The sequence below is a fragment of the Oratosquilla oratoria genome, chromosome 19, assembly GCF_046742065.1.
Source record: "Oratosquilla oratoria isolate Oo_2021 chromosome 19, ASM4674206v1, whole genome shotgun sequence".
Lineage (NCBI taxonomy): Eukaryota > Metazoa > Arthropoda > Malacostraca > Stomatopoda > Squillidae > Oratosquilla > Oratosquilla oratoria.
The window spans coordinates 57,267,353-57,292,697 of NC_134795.1; the positions used below are offsets into that span (position 1 = coordinate 57,267,353).

The 25,345-nt window shown below is 42.5% G+C and overlaps 2 protein-coding genes across 2 annotated transcripts; both read right to left on the reverse strand.

The window, feature by feature from the left end:
* Window positions 1-9,911: 9,911 nt before the first annotated feature.
* Window positions 9,912-10,343, reverse strand: LOC143035663 (uncharacterized). The gene has a single exon (XM_076202529.1). It carries the CDS (start codon window positions 10,341-10,343, stop codon window positions 9,912-9,914), a length of 432 nt encoding a protein of 143 aa, XP_076058644.1.
* A 464-nt stretch (window positions 10,344-10,807) lies between these two features.
* LOC143035665 (uncharacterized) lies at window positions 10,808-11,934 on the reverse strand. Its single transcript, XM_076202530.1, has 2 exons — window positions 11,786-11,934; window positions 10,808-11,591 (listed from the first exon to the last, which is right to left on the reverse strand). The coding sequence occupies exons 1-2, from the start codon at window positions 11,932-11,934 to the stop codon at window positions 10,808-10,810; spliced, it is 933 nt and encodes a 310-aa protein (XP_076058645.1).
* Window positions 11,935-25,345: the final 13,411 nt, after the last annotated feature.

The window sequence follows — 25,345 nt, forward strand, 5'->3', positions numbered from 1 at the left end:
GAGAGATTCTATTGGAGAGTAGTGAACATGAAAATAAAGCAGTTCGACATACAAAAGAAAAACATAAGGGAAACAGAGAACACAATGGAAGTGGCAGAAAACTAAGAGCGTCTTACACAAATATAGATGGATTGATAACAGGATTGAATGAACTGAATGATTATTTGAAAGAAAAAGAACCGGACATAATGGGAATTGTAGAAACAAAATTAAAAGGCCCACTACCACCCAACAGTGTAGGACATGATGCATACAATTATTGGATTAGAAACAGAGAGAAAAAACAAGGGGGTGGAGTTATGTTCCTGACTAAGAAGGATATAAACGTGAAAGGTGTCATATATGGAAAGAATACAGTAGAGATGATTATGATAGAAGTGGAAGACCGAAATAAGAAGAGCAGAAAATTTGTGATCAATTATGTGCCTCCGAAAACAGCCTCATGGGAGGAGAGTGAACATAAAAGTATGTTAGAGGACACAAAGATAGCATTAACTAAAATAATGGAAGACGGAGGAAGAATAGTTATGATGGGCGACTTTAATTGCAAAGAAATCTGCTGGGAAGAAATGACAGTAAAGAGTGGTGATGACTCATGGGGAAATGCTCTACTTGAGATGATTACTGACCATTCAATGACACAATGGATACAAGAGAACACTAGGTATAGAAATGAGGAAGAACCATCGAGACTAGACTTAATAATTACATCTGAACCTAGAATAGTGGACAAGATTGAATATAAAACACCAATAGGTAAAAGTGACCACATATTGATTGAACTGGAACTTAATGAAGAAAAATATATGAAAAGAAATGAACAATATAGAAAAGGAAGAATGATGTATGAAAAAACAAACTTTGATAAAATAAAATAATTCTTCCAACAAGAAAACTGGGAAGAAATATACAAAGAAGAAACATCAGTGAAACAGAAATGGAATAATTTGACAAAAATTTACAAAAAAAGAGTGGAAAAGTATGTCCCAAGACAAAAACAAGAAAAAGAATATGTAAAATGCTGGTATAACAAAAGTTGTAGGGAGTTAAAAGACAAAAGAGACAAAGCCTGGACCAGATGGAAAAAAGACAGAAGACCTGAATAATGGAAAATATATACTGGTTATAGAAATGAATATGTACAAAAGTGCAGAGAGGAAAAAAAGAAAATATGAAAAAGATGTTATAGAAAAGTGTAAAGATCAACCAAAACTATTCTACAGATTTGTAAACAATAAACTGAAAAACAAACAAGACTTGGAGAAATTAAGACAAGGAGGAGTTGAATACACTGAGGAAATGGAAATGGCAGAAATTATGAACAAACATTTTAAATCAGTGTTTACAAGGGAAAATATACAACCTGAAGAGATTGAGTGGAAAGAAAAAGTCCCCCCTATGGAAGAAATAGAAGTAACAAAGAATGAAATATTGACACACTTGGGTAATTTTGATGTCAGAAAATCGCATGGGACAGATGAAATAGCAAACTGGATTCTGAAAGAATGCAGGAATGAACTGGCAGACAAAATACATAGCATAATAAGCAGTTCCTTAAAAGAAGGAAAAGTTCCAGAAGATTGGAAAAAAGCAAATATAGTACCTATATATAAAGGAGGAAATAAAGAAGAACCTACCAACTATAGACCAGTCTCTCTAACAAGTACAATAGCAAAAATTTGTGAAAGAATTATCAAAAGTAGATGGGTAAAATACTTGGAAAAAAACAACGTACTAAATCCAAGGCAATTTGGATTCAGACAAGGACGATCATGCGTCACCAATTTAATATGTTTCTATTCAAGGCTAATAGATATAATACAAGAAAGAGATGGATGGGCTGATTGTGCATTTCTAGACCTAAAAAAAGCTTTTGACAAAGTACCACATAAGAAGTTGCTTAAGAAATTAGAATATGAAGGAGGAATACAAGGTAAATTGCTAAATTGGATGGAAGACTTTTTGCAAGAAAGAAAAATGAGAGTAGTGATAAGAGACCAGCACTCAAAATGGAATGAAGTAATAAGCGGTGTCCCGCAGGGAACAGTTCTGGCCCCAATAATGTTTGCTATATATATTAATGATATGGATGAAGGAATTGAAAGCTATATGAGCTTCTTTGCAGATGATGCAAAACTACTGAAAAGAGTGAAAACTGAAGAAGATTGTGAATCACTACAGAGAGATCTAAATAAAGTACAAGAATGGAGTAGGAAGTGGGAGATGGAGTTCAATACAAAAAAGTGTAGTATAATGGAATTTGGAAAAAGCAAAAACAGAATAACAGGATCATATAATTTGGGAGAAGAAGGAATAAAAAAAGTAGAAAATGAGAAGGACCTGGGAGTCATTGTTATGAATAATATGTCACCTGAGAAACATATAAATAAGATTTTTGGAGAAACTTATAATTTAATAAGAACAATCAAAGTGGCATTTACATACCTGGATGAAGAAATGGTGAGGAAAATCCTAATCACCCTGATAAGACCAAGATTGGAATATGCAGCAACGATATGGTCACCAAGTACAAAAAAATGTATAAAAAAAACTTGAAAGAATACAAAGAGCAATTACAAAATTGGCACCAACACTCTCAAAACTATCATATGAAGAGAGACTACAAAAATTTAAACTACAGACACTAGAGCAAAGAAGAGAGAGAGGAGATTTGATAGCTATTTACAGAATCATGAAAGGCATAGAAATTACTGATAGAGAGAATCTGATAAAATGGGATGACAGAAATACTAGAGGACACGGAAAGAAAATAAAAAAAGACAGCTATAGAAGAGATTTGAAAAAGAACAGCTTTCCTCACAGAGTAATAGACAGTTGGAACAAGTTAGATGAGAAAGTGGTGTGTGCAAAAACAATACATGAATTTAAAGATAGTTTAGATAAAATGAGATATGAAGACGGGACCCCACGAGCATAGCTCCCCTTCCCGTAAAATACAACTAGGTAAATACAACTAGGTAAATACACACTTCAACGAACGGACGGCTTAGAGGACGTTCTGAAGAAAAAGTGAAATTTCGTGGATCCCGAAGCAAAGGAAGTACCTATTGTATTTACAGGGTGGGGGGGGGGGGAATTGCTCGTGGTGTAGGGGAAAGTGAGGAAAAAGGAGAAGGGGAGGGATTACTGAGGGAAATGGAAGGAAATGAGGAAGGTGAGGACTTGGCCCAGGCAGGCAGACGCCATCTAAACAAAAGAGGTCCGGACCAATTTAGCGACGACGAAATGTCTAACAAAAATGTAAAGATCAGAAGTATAGATAAGAGCAATACAGTAGAAGGTGATGAGAATATTTTCCAGGGATTTAAAGAGGGTGTGGGGGGCACAACACCCCCCCCCCCCCGATTAACAAGACTAGAAGAGAAGCTCGATAAGATGATCGAGCCCTGGGAACTTAGGTTCGGTCACGTTAACAACATTGTGCAGAGGGTTGAAAAATTGGAAGAACTAGAGAAGGCGAACAAAAACTTAAGTAAGGAAATTGAAGAATTAAAAAAACAGTTAAAAGAAGTAAAAGAGGAGAATAAAGTCTTAAAGGAGAATAATAAGGACAACAAGGAGGGTTGGGAAAAAAATCAAGAAAACAGTAAAGTTGCATTTACTGACATAATCAAACAGCAAATGAAAGAACAAACTGAAGACTCAGTTATTAAAGTGATGAGACAGAAGGAGAATATAGTAAGAGACTTAGCAGATAGAAAGAAATGTATAATTATATTAGGAATGGAAGAGAAATATAACCCAGATAGAACCACAAGAACCAAAGAGGAAAATGAAAAAGTAAGAAATTTACTAGAATTAGTTCAGGAAGATGAGCCAGAAATAATGAAACAAATCGAAGAGAAATTCAGGCTTGGGAAATATAGTACAGACAAGACCAGACCAATTAAGATTAAATTCAGGTCACAAACGACGGCAGAGAATATCTTATCCAAAACAGGGAAACTAGCAACAAGTGAACAATATAAAAAGGTATGGATAAAAAGGGAAATTAATAAAGAGGAAAGAGAGGAGGAAATAAGGAAAAGACATGAAGCTAAGAAAAAAACGGGACCAGAACGGAGACAGAAAAACAAGAATTCTACTGGAGAGTAGTGAGTATGAAATTGAAGCAATTGAAAATAACAGAGAGAAACACAAAAGAAACAGAGAATACAATGGAAATAACAGAAAGTTAAAAGTATCCTACACAAATATAGATGGATTAATAACAGGACTGAATGAACTGAACAAATATCTGAAAGAAAAAGATCCGGACATAATGGGAATTGTTGAGACAAAATTAAAAGGTCCACTACCACCCAACAGCATAGGACACAATGCATATAATTATTGGATTAGAAACAGAGAGAAAAAACAAGGGGGTGGAGTTATGTTCCTGACTAAGAACGATATAAGCGTGAAGAGTGTCACATATGGGAACAATAGAGTAGAGATGATCATGATAGAAGTAGAAGATAGAGATAAGAGCAGAAAGTTTGTAATAAACTACGTGCCCCCAAAAACAGCCTCATGGGAAGATAATGAACATAAAAGCATGTTAGAAGACACAAGAATAACACTAAACAAGATAATGGAAGATGGAGGAAGAATAGTTATAATGGGCGACTATAATTGCAAAGAAATATGCTGGGAAGAGATGACCGTAAAGGGTGGAGAAGACTCATGGGGAAGTGTTCTATTTGAGATGATTACTGACCACACAATGACATAATGGATCCAAGAGAACACTAGGTATAGAAATGAAGAAGAACCATCGAGACTAGACCTAATAATCACATCAGAACCTGAAATAGTGGAAAAGATAGAATACCAGGCACCAATAAGCAAAAGTGACCACATATTGATAGAACTAGAACTAAATGAGAAAAAATACATGAAAAGAAATGAACAATATAGAAAAGGAAGATTGATGTATGAAAAAGCAAATTTTGATAAAATAAGAGAATTCTTCCAAAATGAAAACTGGGAAAGAATACACAAAGAAGATACAACAGTAGAAGAGAAATGGAATATTTTGACAAAAATCTATAAAAAAGGAGTAGAAAAGTATGTCCCAAGACAAAAACAATAAAAAGAATATGTAAAGTGCTGGTACAATAAAAGTTGGAGGGAGATAAAAGACAAAAGAGACAAAGCCTGGGCCAAATGGAAGAAAAACAGAAGACCAGAAAAATGGAAAATATATACTTGTTATAGAAATGAATATGTACAAGCGTGCAGAGAGGAAAAGAGAAAATATGAAAAAGATGTCATAGAAAAATGTAAAGATCAACCAAAACTATTCTACAGATTTGTAAACAACAAACTGAAAAACAAACAAGATTTGGAGAAATTAAGACAAGGAGGAGTTGAATACACAGAAGAAATTGAAATGATGGAAATTATGAACAAACATTTTAAATCTGTGTTTACAAGGGAGAACATACAACCTGAAGAGATTGAATGGAAAGAGAAAGTCCCCCCTATGAAAGAAATAGAAGTAACAAAGAATGAAATATTGAACCACTTGAGTAATCTTGATGTCAGAAAATCGCATGGACCAGATGAAATAGCAAACTGGATTCTGAAAGAATGCAGGGATGAACTGGCAGACAAAATACATAGCATAATAAACAGTTCCTTGAAAGAAGGTAAAGTTCCAGAAGATTGGAAAAAAGCAAATATAGTACCTATATATAAAATAATTAAAAATACAGTTAAGAGAAGTAAAGGAAGAGAATGAGGAATTAAAGAGTAATAATACATACATATACCAAGGCTTTTTCCCCCTTACAAGGGGGGTAGCCAAAAAGAAAAAGGCATAAAATCATTCCCACCCATTCCATCCCTGAATACACTCCACACCCCTCCACCCTCCCTCTTATCTTAGCACCTCCTGAATGACGGGTCATCCCTGCACCTTGTCCACTGCCCTGGGTCAGAAGCAGTGTCGCAAGACAGCACATCCACAGCAAGGCCGCTTCAAGAGGAATAATAAAGAAAATAAAGAATCCACAGCAAAAGAAGTAAGCGGTTGGAAAAAATACAAGAGAACAATAAAATAGAATTTAGAGGTATAATGGAACAGCAGATGAAAGGACAAATTACGGACACAGTTATTAAAGTAATAAGGGAGAAGGAGAATATAGTAAGAGACTTAGCGGATGAAAGGAAATGTATAATTATATTAGAGATGGAAGAGAAGTATAATCAAAATAGGACTACAAGAATGAAGGAGGAAAAGGAAAAAGTAAATAATATATTAGAAGTAGTTCAAGAAGATGAACCAGAAATAGGGAAACAAATAGAAGAAATGTATAGGCTCGGGAAATACAATACAGATAAGACCAGACCAATTAAGGTTAAATTCAGGTCACAAACGACAGCAGAGAATATCTTAGCAAAAACAGGGAAACTAGCAGACAGTGAGCAATATAAAAAGGTATGGATAAAAAGAGGAAAGAGAGGATGAGAAAACAAATAGACTAGAAGCTAAGGGAAAAACGAGAAAAGAACAGAGACAGAAAAAGAGAAATTCTATTGGAGAGTAGTGAATATGAAAGTGAGGAAATGGTTCATAGCAGAGGAAAACAGAAGGGAAACGGAAAACACAATGGAAGTAACAGAAAATTAAAAGTGTCTTACACAAATATAGATGGCTTAATAACAGGCTTGAACGAACTGAATGATTATCTGAAGGAAAAAGAACTGGACATAATGGGAATTGTAGAGATAAAAATTGAAAGGTCCACTACTACCCAACAGTGTAGGACATGGTTCATATAATTATTGGATTAAACGACGGGGTGGAGTTATGTTCCTGACTAAGAAGGATATAAATGTGAGTGATTTCACATATGGAAAGAATAGAGTAGAGATGATTATGATGGAAGTGGAGGACAGGGATGGGAAGAGCAGGAAGTTTGTAGTAAATTATGTGACTCCTAAAACAGCCTCGTGGGAAGAGAGAGAACACAAAAGTATGTTAGAAGACACAAGGATAACACTAAGATAATGGAAGATGGAGGAAGAATAGTTATATTGGGTGACTTTAATTGTAAAGAAATCTGCTGGGAAGAGATGACAGTGAAGGGTGGAGACGACCTATGGGGAAATGTACTACTTGATATGATTATAGAACATACAATGACACAATAGATTCAAGAAAATACTAGGTATAGAAATGAGGAAGAACCATCGAGACTGGACCTAATAATCACACCAAAACCTGAAATAATGGACAATATTGAATATAAAACACCAATGAGTAAAAGTGATCACATATTGGTTGAACTGTGTATCCTTTCCCAGTCTGCTTTTTGAAAGAATTCTCTTATTTTATCGAAATTTGTTTTTCCATATATCAATCTTCCCTTTCTATATTGTTCGTTTTTTCTCATGTATTTTTCTTCATTTATTTCCAGCTCTAATGATATTTGGTCACTTTTACTTATTGGTCTCTTATATTCAATCTTGTCTACTATTTCAGGTTTTGATGTGATTATTAGGTCTAGTCTCGATGGTTCTTCCTCATTTCTACACCTAGTATTCTCTTGTGTCCATTGCGTCATTGTATGTTCTATACATTTCCCCGTAGGTCGTCTCCACCCTTCACTGTTATCTCTTTCCAGCAGATTTCTTTACAATTAAAGTCACCCATTATAACTATTCTTCCTCCATCTTCCATTATCTTATTTAGTGTTATCCTTGTGTCCTCTGACATATTTTTGTGTTCTCTCTCTTCTCACGAAGCCGTTTTAGGAGGCACATAATTTACCACAAACTTCCTGCTCTTCCCACCCCTGTCCTCCACTTCCATCAAAATCATCTCTACTCTACTCTTTCCATATGTAACATTCCTCACATTTATATTCTTCTTAGTCAGAAACTTAACTCCACTCCCTTGTTTTACCTCTCTGTTTCTAATCCAATAGTTATATGCACCATGTCCTACACTGTTGGGTGGTAGTGGACATTTCAATTTTGTCTCTACGGTTCCCATTATGCCCGGTTCTTTTTTCCTTCAGGTAATCATTCATTTCGTTCAAGCCTGTTATTAAGCCATCTATATTTGTGTAAGACACTTTTAATTTTCTGCTACCTCCATCGTGTTATTTATTTCCCTTCCGTCTTTCTCTGCTATAAACCATTTCCTCACTTTCATATCCACTACTCTCCAATAGAATTTCTCTTTTCCTGACTCTGTTCTTTTCTCGTTTTTTCCTTCGCTTCGATTCTTTTTGTTTTCTCATCCTCTCTTTCCTCTTTATTCATCTCTCTTTTTATCCATACCTTTTTATATTGCTCACTGTCTGCTAGTTTCCCTGTTTTTGCTAAGATATTCTCTGCTGTCGTTTGTGACCTGAATTTAACCTTAATTGGTCTGGTCTTATCTATATTGTATTTCTATATTCTATACATTTCTTCAATTTCTTTCCCTGTTTCTTGTTCATCTTCTTGAGCTGCTTTTAGTATCATGTCTACTTTTTCCTTCTCCTCTTTTACTCTTGTAGTCCTATTTGGATTATGCTTCTCTTCCACCCCTAATATAATTATACATTTCTTTTTATCCGCTAAGTCTCTTACTATATTCTCCTTCTCCCTCATCACTTTAATAACTATGTCCTTAGTTTGTTCTTTCATCCGTTGTTTTACTATATCTCTAAATTCAGTTTTGTTGTTCTCTTGGACTTTTCTCCAACCCTGTACCTCTTTTGCTATGGACTCTTTATTCTCTTTATTCTTCTTTAATTCCTCATTCTCATCATTTACTTCTTTAAACTGTCTTTTCAATTATTTTATTTCTTTATTTAGGTTTTGGTTCTCCTTCTTTAGTTCTTCCAATTTATCAACTCTTTGTGTAATCCGTATAAGTTGACTGAACCTAACCTCCCACTGTTTGTTCATTTTCGCTCATTTTTCCTCTAGACTTGCTAATCGGGGGAGGTTGTCATCTCCTCCCTCAAATCCATGAAAATAATAATCTTCACCTTCCATTGCGCTGCTCTTATCTATATTTCTAATTTTTACATTTTTACTAATCTCTTCGACTTCACCTGTGTCGTCTGCGCTTCTCTTGTTGACATTCCTTCTGACTTCCGGGGCCCGTTCGTCTCTTTCTTCTATTTTCCTCAGTAATCCCTCCCCTTCTCCTTTTTCTTCACCTTCCCACTACACCACGAGCTTTCCCCTTCCCTACTAATACAACACAGGTACTCCCTCGTCGTTGAGATCCACGAAAATTGTAGTTTTTTTCTGGAGTCCAATCTTCGCTGTCACTTCGACTGTCGCGCGCGCGCGCGTGTGTGTGTGTGTGTGTGTGTGTGTGTGTGTGTGTGTGTGTGTGTGTGTGTGTGTGTGTGTGTGTGTGTGTGTGTGTGTGTGCGTGTGTGTGTGTGAGAGAGAGAGAGAGAGAGAGTGGGGGGATTCAGGTTAGAGCTGCTTTACAGCAGGGATCCTACAGGGGAGGAGCATATGAGGTGGGCTGCAAGGACTAAGTGTCTTTGTCCGACGTTTGTGGTGGAGCTTGGTCTGAGGCGATCTAATGCTGTGTAAGGGATACCGAGGAGGTTTCTGGGGTCGTTGAAGTGATGATCCAGGTCTGGACAGAGAAAAACGCAGTGGCTGAAGGACACCATCTCCATGCAACAGGAACAGATGGCCTGTGTGAGTCGGGTCTGCCGGTGGTTCACTCTCAGCCAAGATAACATGGCCGAGATGTGAGGGGGAAATGAAGGGAGTCTGGAGTCACTGCCCTCGAGGCAGGTCTTGATGGGCCATCCCTGGGAGGTGGCAGTGGCGGTGCATTCTGATTTCCACGAGTCCCAGGCAGCCTGGTCTATTTTACAATAGGCATCGATTACCGAGAGCTGGACGGGCATCATATCCTCTTCGGGGGCTAACGCCCCTTATTTGGCACTACTGCTGGCCCTTTCGTTGCCATGAAGTCCCACATGAGAGGGGACCCACTGGCACTGGAGGCGGACACCTAGATGGACTCCCTCTATCGAGAGATGAAGGATATTGTTTAGCACATCGGGCCTCGAGGTACAGTAGGCGTTCTGTAGGACAATCAGGCTTGAGCGGGAGTCATATAGCATTGTAACTTGTGGTGGTTTCCGAGGAAAGGCGAGGATATTGCCCATGGCTTCCCGGATGGCAACAAGTTCGCCCGTGAGGATGGTGGTGGGGGAGAGTCTTACGGAGAAGGTCTCCCCCGTGGCCTGGAAAAAGAAGGCCACTCCTGTGCGGCCATCTTTGAGTACAGACCCGTCTGTATAGACCAAGAATTTGCCAGCGTATTGATCTGCTAGGAGTTCCTGAGTACGTGACGATAACATGTGGTGATTTTCCTGGCGACTTAGTCCATATACTTCCGTCCTCACTTCAGGTGGCGCGAGGACCCAGGGAGGGAAGGGGTCCACTTGACATTGGGCTACAAAGCGGTGGTCAATGGGTTGGAGTCCGGCTCAGAGACAGAGGCCCTTGACGGAGCAAGGCAGGCCACGGATGGTTCCGACGGTGAAGCCGCGATCCATCCATCAGAGAGTTCTTCGTCTGTAGAGTTAGGTACTCTGGAAGAGCCAAAGAAGTACCGGCATGCATCCTTCTTAATGCGGCAGCAGAGTGGCAAAATGTCAGCTTCGCTGTACACCTGCTCTCGAGGGACGCGGTAGGCCCAGTCCCATTCGTAGTGCCCGGCATTCAATGTCTGTCGTCCTGCGTATTGCATCCCTTGGTAGGTCCTTCTGGACAGGAGCTCCAAATAAGAGCCTTGAGCACACTAACATCTGTACGATGGGGACTAGAGTTTTTCGATGCTAGCCCCAGGGCTCGTGCCGAATTGCTCTGACGAGGTTGAGGGCCCGTTGTGCGTTGAATGTGACCTGCTGTATAGGCTTGGACCATCTGCCGTCCCTAGGTACAGGACGGACCTTGCTGGTTTTACCGTTGTTCCACATACTTTTATATGGTTCCAGTCCGGGTATGTGCCAATGTTATAGCCTATTTGGTGCACTGGCATGTACGTCGTTTTGGCTGCAGAGAGCGAGAACCCAAGGCTTGTGAATTGGATCACGATCAGGTCGACCTGGCACTCGAAGCTACGAAGCTCCGCCCTGTGCTGGGCCGAATCTTTCTTGGGCCGCCGGTGCCTAGACTTCCTCCAGAGAGCTATGTCGTCGACATATGAGGTGACGACAGTGTCCCCTCTCACGCCATTCCCCACATCTGCGAGGAGTAGCGTGAAGGGGAAGGGGGCCACAACTGAGCATTGGGGGGGCCTCATGTCAATGGGTGCTTTAGCACTAAGGGTACCGTCTCTTCTTACCGAGATGGACCGGCCAGAGAGGAAGGAGCGGACGAACTTGTACATTGCCGGGGAAACCCTGAGCGACTTCCATTTCCACGGGAGCTTGGCGTGCCAGACTGTGTCGAAGGCCTTGGCGATGTTGAGAAAGTATGTGTGGAGTACTCTTTTTTTTTTTTTATGTCTCTGGGCTCTGCGGATGTGCTCAGAGAGCCGGATGATATGATCCGTGATACTCTTCCCTTTCCTGAATCCAGCCTGGTGTGTCGGCAGCGACCCTCTGGATTCAATGAAGTCTTTTAGGCGATTGAGCACCATTCTCTTATATACCTTGCCAATGTACTATCGGCCTGTGGTTCGCAATTGCCACTATGTTTCCCTGCCTTCGGGATGGGGACCACGACGGTGTGCTTCCATGCTTCAGGGACGTATCCCTCCTTTCAGCATTTGTTGAAGAGGGAAAGGAGGGCTTACTTCATGGAAGGAGGAAGGTGCTGCAGCAGCGGGTAGGTTACCCTGTCTGCACCTGGAGTCTTCTTGGTGGCCTGGGTTGCCCTCTGGACCCAGTGTAGTTCATGGAGGGTGAGGTCTGCGTCTGCACCCGGTGGGGTGGAGAGGTCCATGTGGTCTTCTTACTCCTGGTGGGCTCGACGTTGGGCGTCAGGGAGATTTTCAGAGGAGCTTGCGCCGGCGAAGTGGCGAAGAACTTTGCCAAGGACGTCAGTGCTCTCGTTGGGTTTGGGTGAGTAAGGAGCTGTGCCGGGGGATACGCCGTCCGAAGTGCCGACGGTTGGGGTTGTTGTATCCGGGCTCTTAGCCCTCGTTTGGGTCGTTGTGTCTGAGCCCTCGGTCCTCACCGGGGTCCTATGGCTCTTTAGTGCAGTTTCGAAGTTCCTGTCACGGATCCGCTAGTCCCTGGCGACAGCTAGGGCTTCGGAAAAAGTGACGCACTGCTGGTCTTTGGTTTCATGAGCAATCTTTCTGATGGCGAACTCGAGGCAGTTAGGGTATGCAGCAGAGTGGTTTCCACAGCAGTTTACGCAGAAAAGTTGCCTTTCCTGACATTCCTGTGTGAGGTGACTCTCCCCACATCGAGCGCATCGGGGACTTTCCGGTGACATTCGTCCTTGGAGTGATCCAGAAACTGACCGTTTGTTCATCTTCGCACGGGGGCGATGTAGGGGACTACCTGGTGGAGGGTGTAGCCCAGTTTAACCATGGAGGGGAGGGAGGCCATGAGGAGGGCCACGCGTACTGACCTGGTCAGAGCCCCGTCCCGGGACTTAAGTCGTTTGATCGAGTCAACAGGAAGGTCTTGAGCCCCCATGCTCAGCATTGTCATCGAGGGGTACTCCTTTTATTACTCCAACGACGATGGTCTTGGGAGTTCTTGTTAAAATCTTTAATGGTAGTTGACGATCGGTTGCTAGCGTTGATGTGCGCAGCAACATCCCTTGTTGCTTCTCTGTAGAGCAGCTAACCAGCCATTCGCCCTTTGGAGTTTGACGATTACCTTCTACAGACCCAACTGCGTCTTTAATAAGTTGGGCCTGTCACCAGGAGCCCATCTTTGTGGAGCGGGAGGGTTTGAAAATGACCGGGAATCTTGAGGGACCCGCTTCTAGGCGGGGTTTCCTTGGTCGTGTGCGTCGATTTGAGACGACTTGCCACTCGCCCCCGGTCGGGCCGCGGGAGGAAGTTACGGCAGCAGCGTATGATAAACACACTGGAACGTCTGCCTTATCCTCCTCATGAGCGATGGCGGAAACTTCCTGAAGTGGGAGAGGCTGGTGGGATTTGTCGGCGACAGGCTCGGCGGGTGGGAGGCAATTTTCCGCTGGTGGAGCGGAGTCAGCATCCATTTCTTGCGGCAGGTCCCAAGGTCCGGAAGTATCCGGGAGACGTGTAACTGTCACGGAGTTGGAGCCACGGCGATGCTTACGATGGCGAAGATAACAATGCGGGACATTGATAATTCGTCACCCAACAAAAACATCAACAGAACTGTTGCCAAAACATCCTATTTACTTATTTGCTTGTTTGTATATTCATGTCTGTTTCTATTTGTTTGTATTTTTATTCTTTCTTGAAGAGGAGATGCTTTTCTAGGGCGAGGAGTCTGTGAACAAGGCAAAGTTTCTTGCTCTAACCCATGGGTGTGCAAACTGCACCCCGCCAAGATCGTTAAAAAAAAAAAAAAAAAAAAAAACTGGGTTAAATATGAGAAGAAGAGTTTAAATGTGCTTGAAATGAAATGCCTGAGAAGTATGGTGGGGGTTACTAGGTTGGATAGAGTGAGAAACAAGGTGAGGAGGAGAGCAAGGGTGGAAAGGGAGTTAGGAGATAGGGTTGGTGAAATAGTATTGGGATGGTTTGGACACATGGAAAGAATGACTGAAGAAAATTAGTAAAAGCGGTGTGGAAGGCAGATGTGGAAGGAGCTTGAGGGGGCGACCAAGGATGAGATGGATGGATGGGGTAAAAGGGGCGTTGGGAAAGAGGGGAATGTCTGATGAGGAAGGAAGTGAGAAGACAAAGATAGGGGCGAGTGGAGAATGGTTTTATATGAATGATGATGTGATGCATGGAAAAGAGTGGGTGGGGGGTGAGGAGTTAGGGAATGTATGTGAATGATATTTTGACGCAGCCCGAAGGGATTTTTCCTTGTCTTCTCTTTTTCTGCATGAGGAGACGGGGAGGTGGTGGGAGTCGCTGATTAAATGAAGCGGTCTTGCTGTGGATGTGCTGTCTTGCTACATTTGCTTCTGACCCAGGGCAGTGGGCGTGATGCAGGGAGAACCCGTCATCCAGGAGGAGCTAAGAAAAGAATGAAGGAGGGAGGGAGGGAGGGAGGGAGGGAGGGTGAATGGGAGTGGAGTATGTGGGGATAAAACTGTGGTAGTAGGTTTATGCCTGTTTTTTGGCTACCTCCCTTGTAAGGGGGAAAAAGCAGTTGGTATACAGTTTTTATGTACTTTGTTTTTCAGATGTGTTTCATGTGAAGTTCCTACTTTGAAATATTAATCATTCCTTTTCTTAAAATATATTTTAAATGTTAATTATTTTACTAAATATACTATGCCGCTTTTTACAATTGTGAATTCCTGAATGTGCCTCTTGCACTGAAGTTTGCCCATCCCTGCTGTAACCTGTGGTGTAATCCGTGTTTGACAAGGGAAATGAGAATTGACATTTGGATGGCTTCACTGGGACAGAAAAGAGAGATTTTGATGTTTAAGTGATCTATAAATTCGGTTAGTGGTAAGTCGACTGTTAGCAAGTTCCCTACTATTTAGAGGGCTACACGATATTGACTGATTTATCTATTTTTTGTTATTGTTATTACCATTATTACTATCATTTTATTATTATTATTATTATTATTGTTGTTGTTATCATTATCATTATTATTATCATTATTATCATTTTCACCGGCGTGGTGGTGGGGGGCTGGATTTGTTAGGGTGTAAGAAAAAGAAAGTAGTCGTTGTAGTGGTCAAATGATTGACCATAGTTTTGGATCACGTGTTGGTCCCGTGATCGACGGATCATCGTGGATGAGAGCTCAAAATTCATCTGTGGCCGATACGTGGCTATGTCAGTATAAGTAAATTGTTTGACCTTTAAACTCATGTGACAGCACGCTAAGCTAGCATGTTACTTGGTTTGAGCATAAACGACTTCGGTTACACTATTGTAGACTTCCGTAAGAACATCTCAACAATGTGACTAACATTCATATAAGTTTAACTTCTTTTAGTTCGTCCTTCAGCTTCTCACTACACGACACAGGTGTGATTTGGCATTTGGGAATTTGAAAAACAAAAGATCGTAGCCGAAGTCGTTTTTACTAAGACGAAGTAGCAAAAGCAATTAGCATGTTAGCTTAGTACACCGCCACCTGTTTAAGAGAGATTGATTGATTGATTGGTTTATGAACATTTTGGCTTGAAGGCCAAACGCCGCATATCTATCATATACAAATAAATAAATAAATAAGCACTCACAAAAACACAACAAAACAAGATACATACACAAGCAATCATATACACAAATTTAAATTTCATAAAACAAATTGATGTCTTTTAAAAAATTTAAAACATTCTCCACATGAGCATCCTCCCCTAAAACTTCTTCAAGAGATAAATTTATTAAAAAGTTTGCCCTGCGCCTATTAGAGTATGCAGGGCACTGAATTAAAATGTGTTTAATTGTAAAAACAACTTAAAAGTGGGTCATTGGGTTGATTTGATTTATGATTTTTTTTATTATTATTATTGAAGGCCAATCACCTGTTCAAAGAGAGATAAAAAGGAGATAACATGTGAGATGTAAGTAAACACGCTATCAATCAACCTCGTGAGACTGTGATAACGGAATACCGGGTAACGTATTTAAAGAAATGTCTTTTGAAGGTCATGAAGTATAGGAAACGTGATGAACATAGTTATCAGGGCACGTCAAAAATGCTGTAATAAAATTTAAGAAGAGTGTTTCTGTTTATTTCTAACGTCGCTACTGTTATTGACGAAGGATATAATTCATTTATGTGAAATTTGAATATCGAAGTGGGTCATGTGGTATTAAGAGGCGCGAATTCCAAATGGGGAGGGAGGAATGCGGAGGGGACAAAATTAAAGATACCATACATATATGGTTAATGTTACAGGGTTATATCAAGATACGCACTTCAAATTGGCCACATAAGTATATATTGACATTATCTTCGCGTGTTACATTTTGACCTTTACAGAATTCACAATGTATGCGTGCGCCGGACTAGTCAGGGCGGCCAAGAAAAAAATATATTCTTTCAAACCTGAATTGAATCACCAGTGACGGTGTAGTCAATCAGATAATTCATGTAGGCATCACCTGATTTGAACAGAGGCTCACGAGAATGCGAAGGCGATATCTTACCACCTATCTATTGGATGTCTTAATTCTGGGAATGAATCTATTGCCGAGGAATTAAGTCGACTGCTAGCTGCTGTCCATACTTAGTTTTTACAGAGAACTAACATCTCTCGTAGCTTCGTGGTTAAGCTGGTACGCTTCCTATATGGACTTTCGTCGTTGTCATACCTGAATAGAATCACCAGTGACGGTGTAGTCAATCAAATAATTCCGACAGTCGTCCCCGGATTTGAATCGGGGCTCGCGAGAATGCAATGGTGACTCTTAACCATTTAGCCATAGGCTACGTGTAATTCACCAACCTGGGAATGAATCTACTCCCGAGGAATTAAGTCGACTGCTTACTGCCGTCCTACCAGCTTAACCACGAAGCTACGAGAGGTGTTAGTTCTCTGTAAAAACTAAGTGCGGGCGGCAGTTAGCAGTCGACTTTATTCCTCGGGAGTAAATTAATTCCCAGGTTGGAGAATTTTAGACATCCGATAGCTAAGTGGTAAAGCGTCGGTGAGCCTCGGTCCGAATCCGGAGACGACTGTCGGAATTATTTGATATTCTTTCAACTCTGAAAAGGTGAATTTAATAGTCATGCAATTCACTATCAAGTAGTGTCAGTATGTACTTGCAGACTCATATTCGAAAATCAATTATGCACTGATGTTCTATAACCTAAGAACTATAACTGTGATCTCGGTAAACATTTCCTTCATTGCTGTTTTCTGTATATTTTCTCTTCCATTCAGTATATATGTATATATATTTTTGTATATCGGATGCCTTCTTTGTTGTACAATTGAATAATAGTATAATTTAATATTTTAGAATTGTGGTCCATAAGGGTTTCATCTTCAAAATTATACTTGACGACCTGCAAAGATTCGAACCCGTCCTGAATTTATAGGGGGCGGAGCAACTACCCCCCTTGCCCCGCCCCCATCCTCCGGGCGCCCGTGATGATGGGGGTTAAGTTCACGTCGAAGCAAGATCTAAGAATATAAGGTCTAACCACTTCCGACCGAATTTCGAGGGAGTTGGCGCAGCGGGCCCGTGAACGTCACCTGGCTGTTCAAAGTGGGGTTAGCGGGTCCTATAGCTGTCAGTTGAAGCTGGTCCGTCGTTCGAAAATGACGTCGCCTTCGCTCGCACTGCTCCACGCAATTGGTTATATTCTGACAAATATTATATAAAATATATATATAAATATATATAAAATATTATAGTTCCTGTCTATATATATGAATATATAATATATATGATATATAATATATATATAATATATAAAATATTATAGTTCCTGTCTTCCTTGGCGTTTCACAGTTTTCTTCAGTGTATCACAAAGAGAAAATGGACTCAGCCAAATGACGTCAGAAGCTGCGCAGAAGAATGTAAACGGTCTGACCTGTATATTTAGACCTTGCGTCGAAGGGTTTTATAAAGCGTCTTACTAACGGTGGGTGATTTAAGGCATGGATCGGGGTATCGCTGAGCAAGAACAATGGGTATGTTTTTGAATTTATGTTGTCCATTTGTGACTAAGGAGTTGGGGAACATGGAGAGAAGTGATAAGCGGACGGCATAGGAAGAATTTGAAGGTAATGATGAGATGCCCAGGAGTATAAACATAAAGAGAAAGTATAAAAAATAGAAATGATAGAATATAAAGATGAAAATAATGTTCCTCTTCCTTTGGCGTAGGAAAAAAAATGGGAGGGGTAGGCAAAAAAAAAAGTGTTGGACTCAGACAGTTACTTTCTTCTCTGATGAGAGCTCAGATCTCACGTATGGCCCGATGTATGGGCAATCCTGTGGCCATACAGACACACACACACAACTTGCCCACCAAGGTTGAAATGTTGTTTTTCTTCTTCTTGGGTTGCGAGGCTGGTACCCGCTTGGACCCCAATCTTGGAGGTGATCCAGAACAGTCCATACACACGGTTTGTTGTTAAAATTTTTGTCCACGCGCTGCCAGGGGGAGGTGTAGGGTGTGCCCCCAAGAAGTGGAGGGTTGCCTCGGAAGTGGAGACGGTGAGGTGCCACGCGACCCCTGTCGATGTGAGTAACGAGCCGAGTCCTAGGAGGCGAGGAATGGTCGTGGCTCTACACTCTAGCAGGTAATGGCGGAAGGGCTGTTGTACCGCGGTCCCATATATTTTGCAGCGTTTGTTATTCTCTCCCCGCGCGTAGCACTTACCACCCACAGCGATATCCTAAGCGGATCCTGTGGACGGTAGATTCCGCCCTTCTACCCGGGGACAGGCTAGTGACGAGGCAGTACCACAGCACTGTCCGAAGTATCAAGTTTGCTGCTGTGGTTGGCTCTAGCCATTAATCTCGCCTTCTTGGTGGTGACGCCCTTGATCTGTGTGATCGTGGGTGCCCAGAGGCAGTATATTTTTGTTGAACCTCGTCGCTGCCTTGGCAGAATCATCAGCAATAGTGTTCCCTCAAATCCCGATGTGCCCGGGGATGCAGTGAAATGTTGTAGACTTCTCATGCTGGTCCAAAAGGCGCAGCGAGTGTTGGATTGATGCCGTTAAGGAAACGTCATTCATTGTCTTCGCGGACTGAATAATGCCAATAGCATCCCTTTAGTCTGTGTAGATCACGACTGCCCCCTGCCCAGCAGAGAGAGGGCGTGGTCCAGAGCCTTGGCGATGGCAGCAAACTCCGTCTGAAAAGAAGAGCGTTGTCACCCCATCGGCGGTTGTAAAAGCCGCGCCGTGAGGTGGTCCACAGAGCCATCCGTGAAGTACGTCAAGCTCTGGGTATGGGGATGATGGACACGACGGCTTCAACGACCATGGGTCGCAGCCAGCCAGCCAGCCTTCCTTTCGTCGGGGTGGAAAAGTTGGAAGCTGGCGCAGAGAGATCGTCACGGATGAGGGTCGTCTAGAGCCGAGGTTCTCAACCCACAATCACATATAACCCGTACTTATGAACTGCTGTTCTTAAACCTCCTGGAGATGACCTCAACACTGAATTTAATCGTTTTGCATCCACTAACTCTTAGTGGCTTTCGGCTGGCGTCCCCACTAGCGAACTTCCGTGGCCCACTAAGGTTCCATGAATCATCGGTTGAGAACCACTGGTCTAGAGCACGTCGCTGAACCAATTCTTCCCGGAGTTCAAAGGCGCGGATCGCATTCACCGCATGGGTTCTCCGGGAATTACCGGCGGGATCTCTCTCGGTGTCTAGGGTACTCAGGAAGGAGCTCCTCACTGCATTCTCTCTTGGGCCGGTCAAAAGTTGGACGAGAAGACAGGAAGAAAGCCTCTCCGCCCGTAGACGAAAGGAGGTAACTCCCACCTCCTAAGATTCACTACATTGGCTCATAGAGGAGCCGCATAGATAGTGCGGAGTGCCTGGTTTTGGAGAACTTCAAACTTGTCCCACGAACTGAGCCGAAGGGAAATGTGAGCCACAGCGGCATAGTCCACCACGAAACGTACCGCTTGAGTATAGTACATCCGGAGGACCTTATGCCTGGCACCTACCCGGGGTCTCGTCATGGCTCTGAGTAGATTTAATCTCGTCTTTGTGGCTTCATGGAGATACCTGACATCCGGATTGAAGTAGAGCCTGACGTCGATCCAGATGCCCAAGTATTGATAGGTGGGCACCCAAGGTAGGATGTTGCTTTGAAGATTAAGCTGGGGCGTTGCTTCCTCGTCCTTAGAATCATAGATTTGGCCTTAGTCGTCGAAATCTTCAGTCCCGGCCTTTCACGTTCCTGGGAGAGGGGGCTGAGTGCCCTTCGAAGGGGGCAGCAGGCCCCAGTGACCACCAACACAAGATCGTCCGCATATCAGAGAAAGCGAATATCCTCCCTTAGATCAAGGAGAGCCAGGTTCTCCATGAGCACACATTGAAGAGGGTAGGACCAAGAACGCCACCCTGTGGGATCCCATTTTCCATCCTATGGTATAAGGATATGTGTCCTTGGAAGCGCACTCTCGCTACCCCGTCCGTGAGGTAGTCTGCAATCCAGCTCAGGAGTCTGTCTTGAACCCCCCTTAGCAGACAAGGATGCAAGAATGGCAGAAGCACTTGCTAGCTCGAATGTTTTTTCCAGATCCAGAAATACTACAATGGCAGTCTGACTACCGAGCAATCCAAGAAGGGTTGCCACGTAGTTGGCTGCTGCCACTCCTTTTATAAAACCATACATATTGTGATGGAAGGGTTTCATCCACCACAGGAGGCGATTGAGGACCATCCACTTAGTGGTCTTGTAGCTGTGTGGGTCCCTGGGCTTGGGAGTCGAGACCACACCACCTTTTTCCACTCCGTGGGGAGTCTCCCCGCCTTCCAGGAGGCACTGATGAGTACCAGTGCTGCCAATTCCCCAGCTGGCCCCATTTGCCTCAGGAAGGAGTAATGTACCCCGGTACTACCTGCAGCAGTATCCTTGCTCGTCTTGCAAGCCCGTCGAAGTTCCTCGAACGTAAAGGGACATTTCGTCGGGGCACCCATGGTCATGACAGTGTGGATCACATCACCTCTACCTTGTCGGAGGAGGTGCAGTTCCTGCCTGACAAGTAGAGGGAGTTGGGCAGATGAGGAACGGTCCGCATATTGCTGCGCAGACTCCGCTTGTTGTTTCGGGACGGGAGACCGCACCTGTTGTCAGTTGTCAGTTTCCTCCTGAAGGAGTGCAGGAAACCCCGTGCCACGATGGATAGGTGGCGTCGCAGAAATCTACGGAATACGTAGATTCGACTTTGCTCCCGTGCGATGTCGTTTTAATAACATCAGTCAGCGTGCCGATTGAAGCCTGGTATCACAGTGATTTAGTTCCTCCTGGAGAAGGGTCCAGTTGGCCTTTTCAGTATTCCAGCGTCGAGGTGGGGAAGAAGGTCCACGGCTAAAATCGTGACAAAATGGTCACTAGTGAGCTACGGGGACACAATCTAGTGAGCAAGATGAACCATGCACATGGAGAACATAGAGAGGTCCAGACGCCCTCTCAAGATGAGCAGCAGCCTCCCATGAGTTCAGTAGGTAGACTTCAGGTATCTCCCCCAGAAGCATTACTGGGATGTGCCCAAGAGGATTAGGTCGTCGGAGGGTGCAGGAGATGGGGTGCTGAGCATTAAAATTATCGGCCATGAACGTGCGTACTTGGCTGGCTAGAGAGATCATCTTGCCAGGCGCCAGTTAACCGTCTTGAGGATGATCTATGTTGTACATGAGGAGGGTGCCCCCCCCCCCCGCAAGGAGGGGTAATTCTGGTGGCAGCCAAGGCCTCTACTTGTTCCCCGCGAGGCATGGCGTGCAGCTTTCGGCCTTGGAGAGTGGGAGGACTCGAACTCGGATCGCTAATTTAGTGGTCGAGAGTAGTGCCACTGCACTACTGAGGGTCAAAACATATGAATGTTTGTAGTGGCGGACTGGGTCTAAAAGTTGTATCATGAAAATTGAATAGCTCATAAAAATAATAATAAAAAGAAAAAACACTAAAAAACAAATATATACATACATATACATCACCAAACAAGGAATTTAGGATGTCTCTTATCTACCAAAAGAAATTATGACATAAAAGAAGCCTTATTTAAATCCTCTCAGAATACTAAGGGGGTGGATGTGTCCATATCTTATCATTAGTTCTTTTTTTTTGGGGGGGGGGAGGTATTTTTGATAAGTGGATATTTGAAGTAGTTGGGGGATTTGAATTCAGATGAAATAAAATGTCCCAGATGCAATGACCACACAGAAGACACAGAACATCTCATCCTACTCCATTCTAAAGGTATTATCACAATGAACTATTTTTCCTCCAATTTGCAGCCCACAGCTTTCTGGAAGGAATCTGATATGCTGGAGAGTATATATATATATATATATATCCATCAGCATATCAACTGATATTCGATGTCAATTGTTGAGAAAACAAAATAGTTTCCCAGTGATTTTATGAAGGAAAAAGTTCTGGAGGTGGGCAGTACCGCCTTAATTTAATTGGAAGTTGAAGGAAAATTATCCCAGTGTGATAACCCCCTTACCCAAAACAAACTCTCTTTTGCGATATTGACTTGTGGGCCTCTCTTTTGCTTGACTTGTGAGCCAATCAAGTGGCTCTTACCAGTTACCTGGGAGCCATACATCTCCTCCAAGAGAGATATGGGGCAACAAATTAACATTTGGAAATTTCGTGAGTTCACACATCTCCCTTCTACAATCTTAATGTTGATGGTAACTGAATAAAACTTTGGATGTGGGTGCACACCTGCACCCAGGGAATGTTCTTGATGTGGTTTAATGTCACAAATTCCTCCCATGCGGAGTCTAGGATGGTCCCCCTCACAGAGGACTTTGTAGCGTGGAATTTAATGAACCATGCCCTTGGTTCAACTTCGCCAATGGCAGGGAGTCAAACCACCATCCCAAGTAACGATGACCTAACCTGCTCAGCCAGTGAGAAAAAATAAAATAAAATACAAATATATATATATAAATAATAGTTACCCTTGAAAGAAAATATGCCGTTACCTCACTGAATGTATTCATCTATTCCGTCAACTCCACCATTGTCATGCAAAGTGAACAAGTACACCAATATTCTAGCCATGTAAAATTTAGTGTGTGTGTGCACTTGTTATCAGGGAAAGTTCTTAACTTCACCCTATTGTGAGAGCTTTATTTATAATTACATACATACATACATATACCAAGGCTTTTTCCCCCTTCCAAGGAAGGTAGCCAAAAAGAAAAAGGCATAAAATCACTCCCACCCATTCCATCCCTAAATACACTCCACTCCCCTCCACCCTCCCTCTTATCTTAGCACCTCCTGGATGACTGGTCATTACTGGGTAAAAACTCTCTCCCACTGACTTAACATAACGCATTCAACGACATTGAGAATATTCTGGATTTGTTCTCAAAGGTGAACACCTTACCAAGTGTGAACACTATGCTGTGCATGTGCTGGCATGTAATGTATGTAGAAAAACTTGGAAATTGAACCACTTTGTTGACTGCAGGTTGCTGCCTACCTGCAAGGCCTAGAAACCTGGGTCCTGCAGAGGAGACCAAAGCCTTCTAGTTTACAAGAGCACAACTATAAATATATCAAATACTCGGCAACAAAAGACATACTGTATTCAAAGTTCTTGTACATGCAAGTCAAGTTCATTGTCTGCAATAGTCTTTACCTTCGAGTTGGCTGAATCACACTTTAGTTATCTTACTTTTAATGCATAAGTACACATGGGAGAGGGTGGTGGAGGGAAGGGTGGTAGATAGAGTGCTAATGGATTATGTAGTGGTAAACAGGATTATGATAGGAAGAGTTAAGGATGTACATGTGCTAAGGGGAGAGGGTGGGGGAATATCAGATCATTTTTTGGTGGAAGGTAAGTTGAGAGTGGAGGATAGATGGAGAAAGAGGAAAGGGACAAAAGGTAGGGAGGTTCTTAGAGTGAACTCTTTGAATGAAAAGGAAAAGGAGAAGGAGTACGGAAAGAAGCTGAAGGAGGAGTGGGAGGGAGTAAAGGGTAGAGTAGAGCTGGGTGTGGAGGAGGAATGGGGATGGTTCAAGGAGGGAGTCATAAAGTGTGCAAGGATGGTGTGTGGAACAAGAAGGACAGGGGGAAATAGAAGAAAGGGTAGTGAATGGTGGGATGAGGAAACAAAGAAGGTTGTAGAAGAGAAGAAGCGAGCTTTCACAGATTGGTTACAAAATAGGACGAGGGAGTCATATGAGAGGTACAAAGAAAAGAAAAGAAAAGAGAAGTAAAGCAAAAGGTAAAGGTTGCAAAGAGGAGAGCAGATGTGAAATGGGGTAAGAGTTTGACAGAAAATTTTGAAAGTAATAAAAAGATGTTTTGGAAAGAAATTAAGAGAGGAAGAGGAGGCGAATCAAGTAGAGAAGAAAATGTAAAAGGTGCAGATGGAGAGATGATAATGGAAGAGAAGGCAGTAAGGGGAAGATGGGCAGAATATTTTAGGGAGTTGCTAAATGTGAAGGAGGATAGGGAAGGAAAGATAGTTGCAGTGGGAAATGCGAAGAAAATGAGAGTGATGAGTGAGGAGAATGGAGGAGAAATAAGGAAGGATGAGGTGAAGGCAGTTGTTAAGATGATGAAAGCAGGTAAGGCACCTGGTCTGGATGGATGCCATGCGGAATGTCTGAAAAAAGGAGGTACAGTGATGGTGGACTGGTTGGTGAGGTTATTTAATGTTTGCTGGAGAGAGGGTAGAGTGCCGGAGGACTGGAGTAGTGCCTGTATAGTTCCTCTTTACAAGGGAAAAGGGGACAAGTGTGAATGTAGTAGTTTCAGAGGGATTAGCTTGTTAAGTGTAGTTGGGAAGGCTTATGGGAGGATCTTGATTGAGAGGATTAGGAGAGGAACTGAAGGAGTAATTGGTGAGGAACAGCGTGGATTTAGGACAGGTAGAGGTTGTGTAGATGAGATCTTTGTGGTAAGACAGGTATGTGAGAAAGCTATAGGAAAGGGGAAAGATGTTTTTTGGGCTTTTATGGATCTGGAAAAGGCTTATGATAGGGTAGACAGGAAGGCACTGTGGGAGGTTATGCAGATATACGGGATAGGAGGAAAGCTTCTAGGAGCTGTCCAGAGTTTTTATTAGAGTAGTAGAGCTTGTGTCAGGATTGGAAATGGAGAGAGTGAGTGGTTCGAGGTAAAGGTGGGACTTCGTCAAGGATGCGTTATGTTGCCCTGGCTGTTCAACTTATACATGGATGGGGTGGTGCAAAAGTTAAATGCAAGGGTAGTGGGAGAGGGATTGGAGATGGTTAAAGAAAATGGAGAAAAGTGGGAGGTGAGTCAGCTGTTGTTTGCAGACAACACTGTGCTTGTGGCAGGATCGGAGGAGGGATTGAGGAAGTTGGTGGCAGAGTTTGGGAGAGTATGTGATAGAAGAAAGCTAAAGATAAATGTGGGTAAAAGTAAGGTGATGAGATGTACAAGGGGTGAAAGTGTCAGTAGACTGGAAGTGAGCATTAAGGGAGAGCGACTGGAGGAAGTGGATAGTTTTAGATACTTGGGTGCAAATGTGGCAGGGAAAGGTGGAGTGAAAGTGGAGGTAGAATGTAGATTGAGAGAAGCGAGTAAATGCCTTGGTGGATTAAAGAGTGTAATGAGGAATAG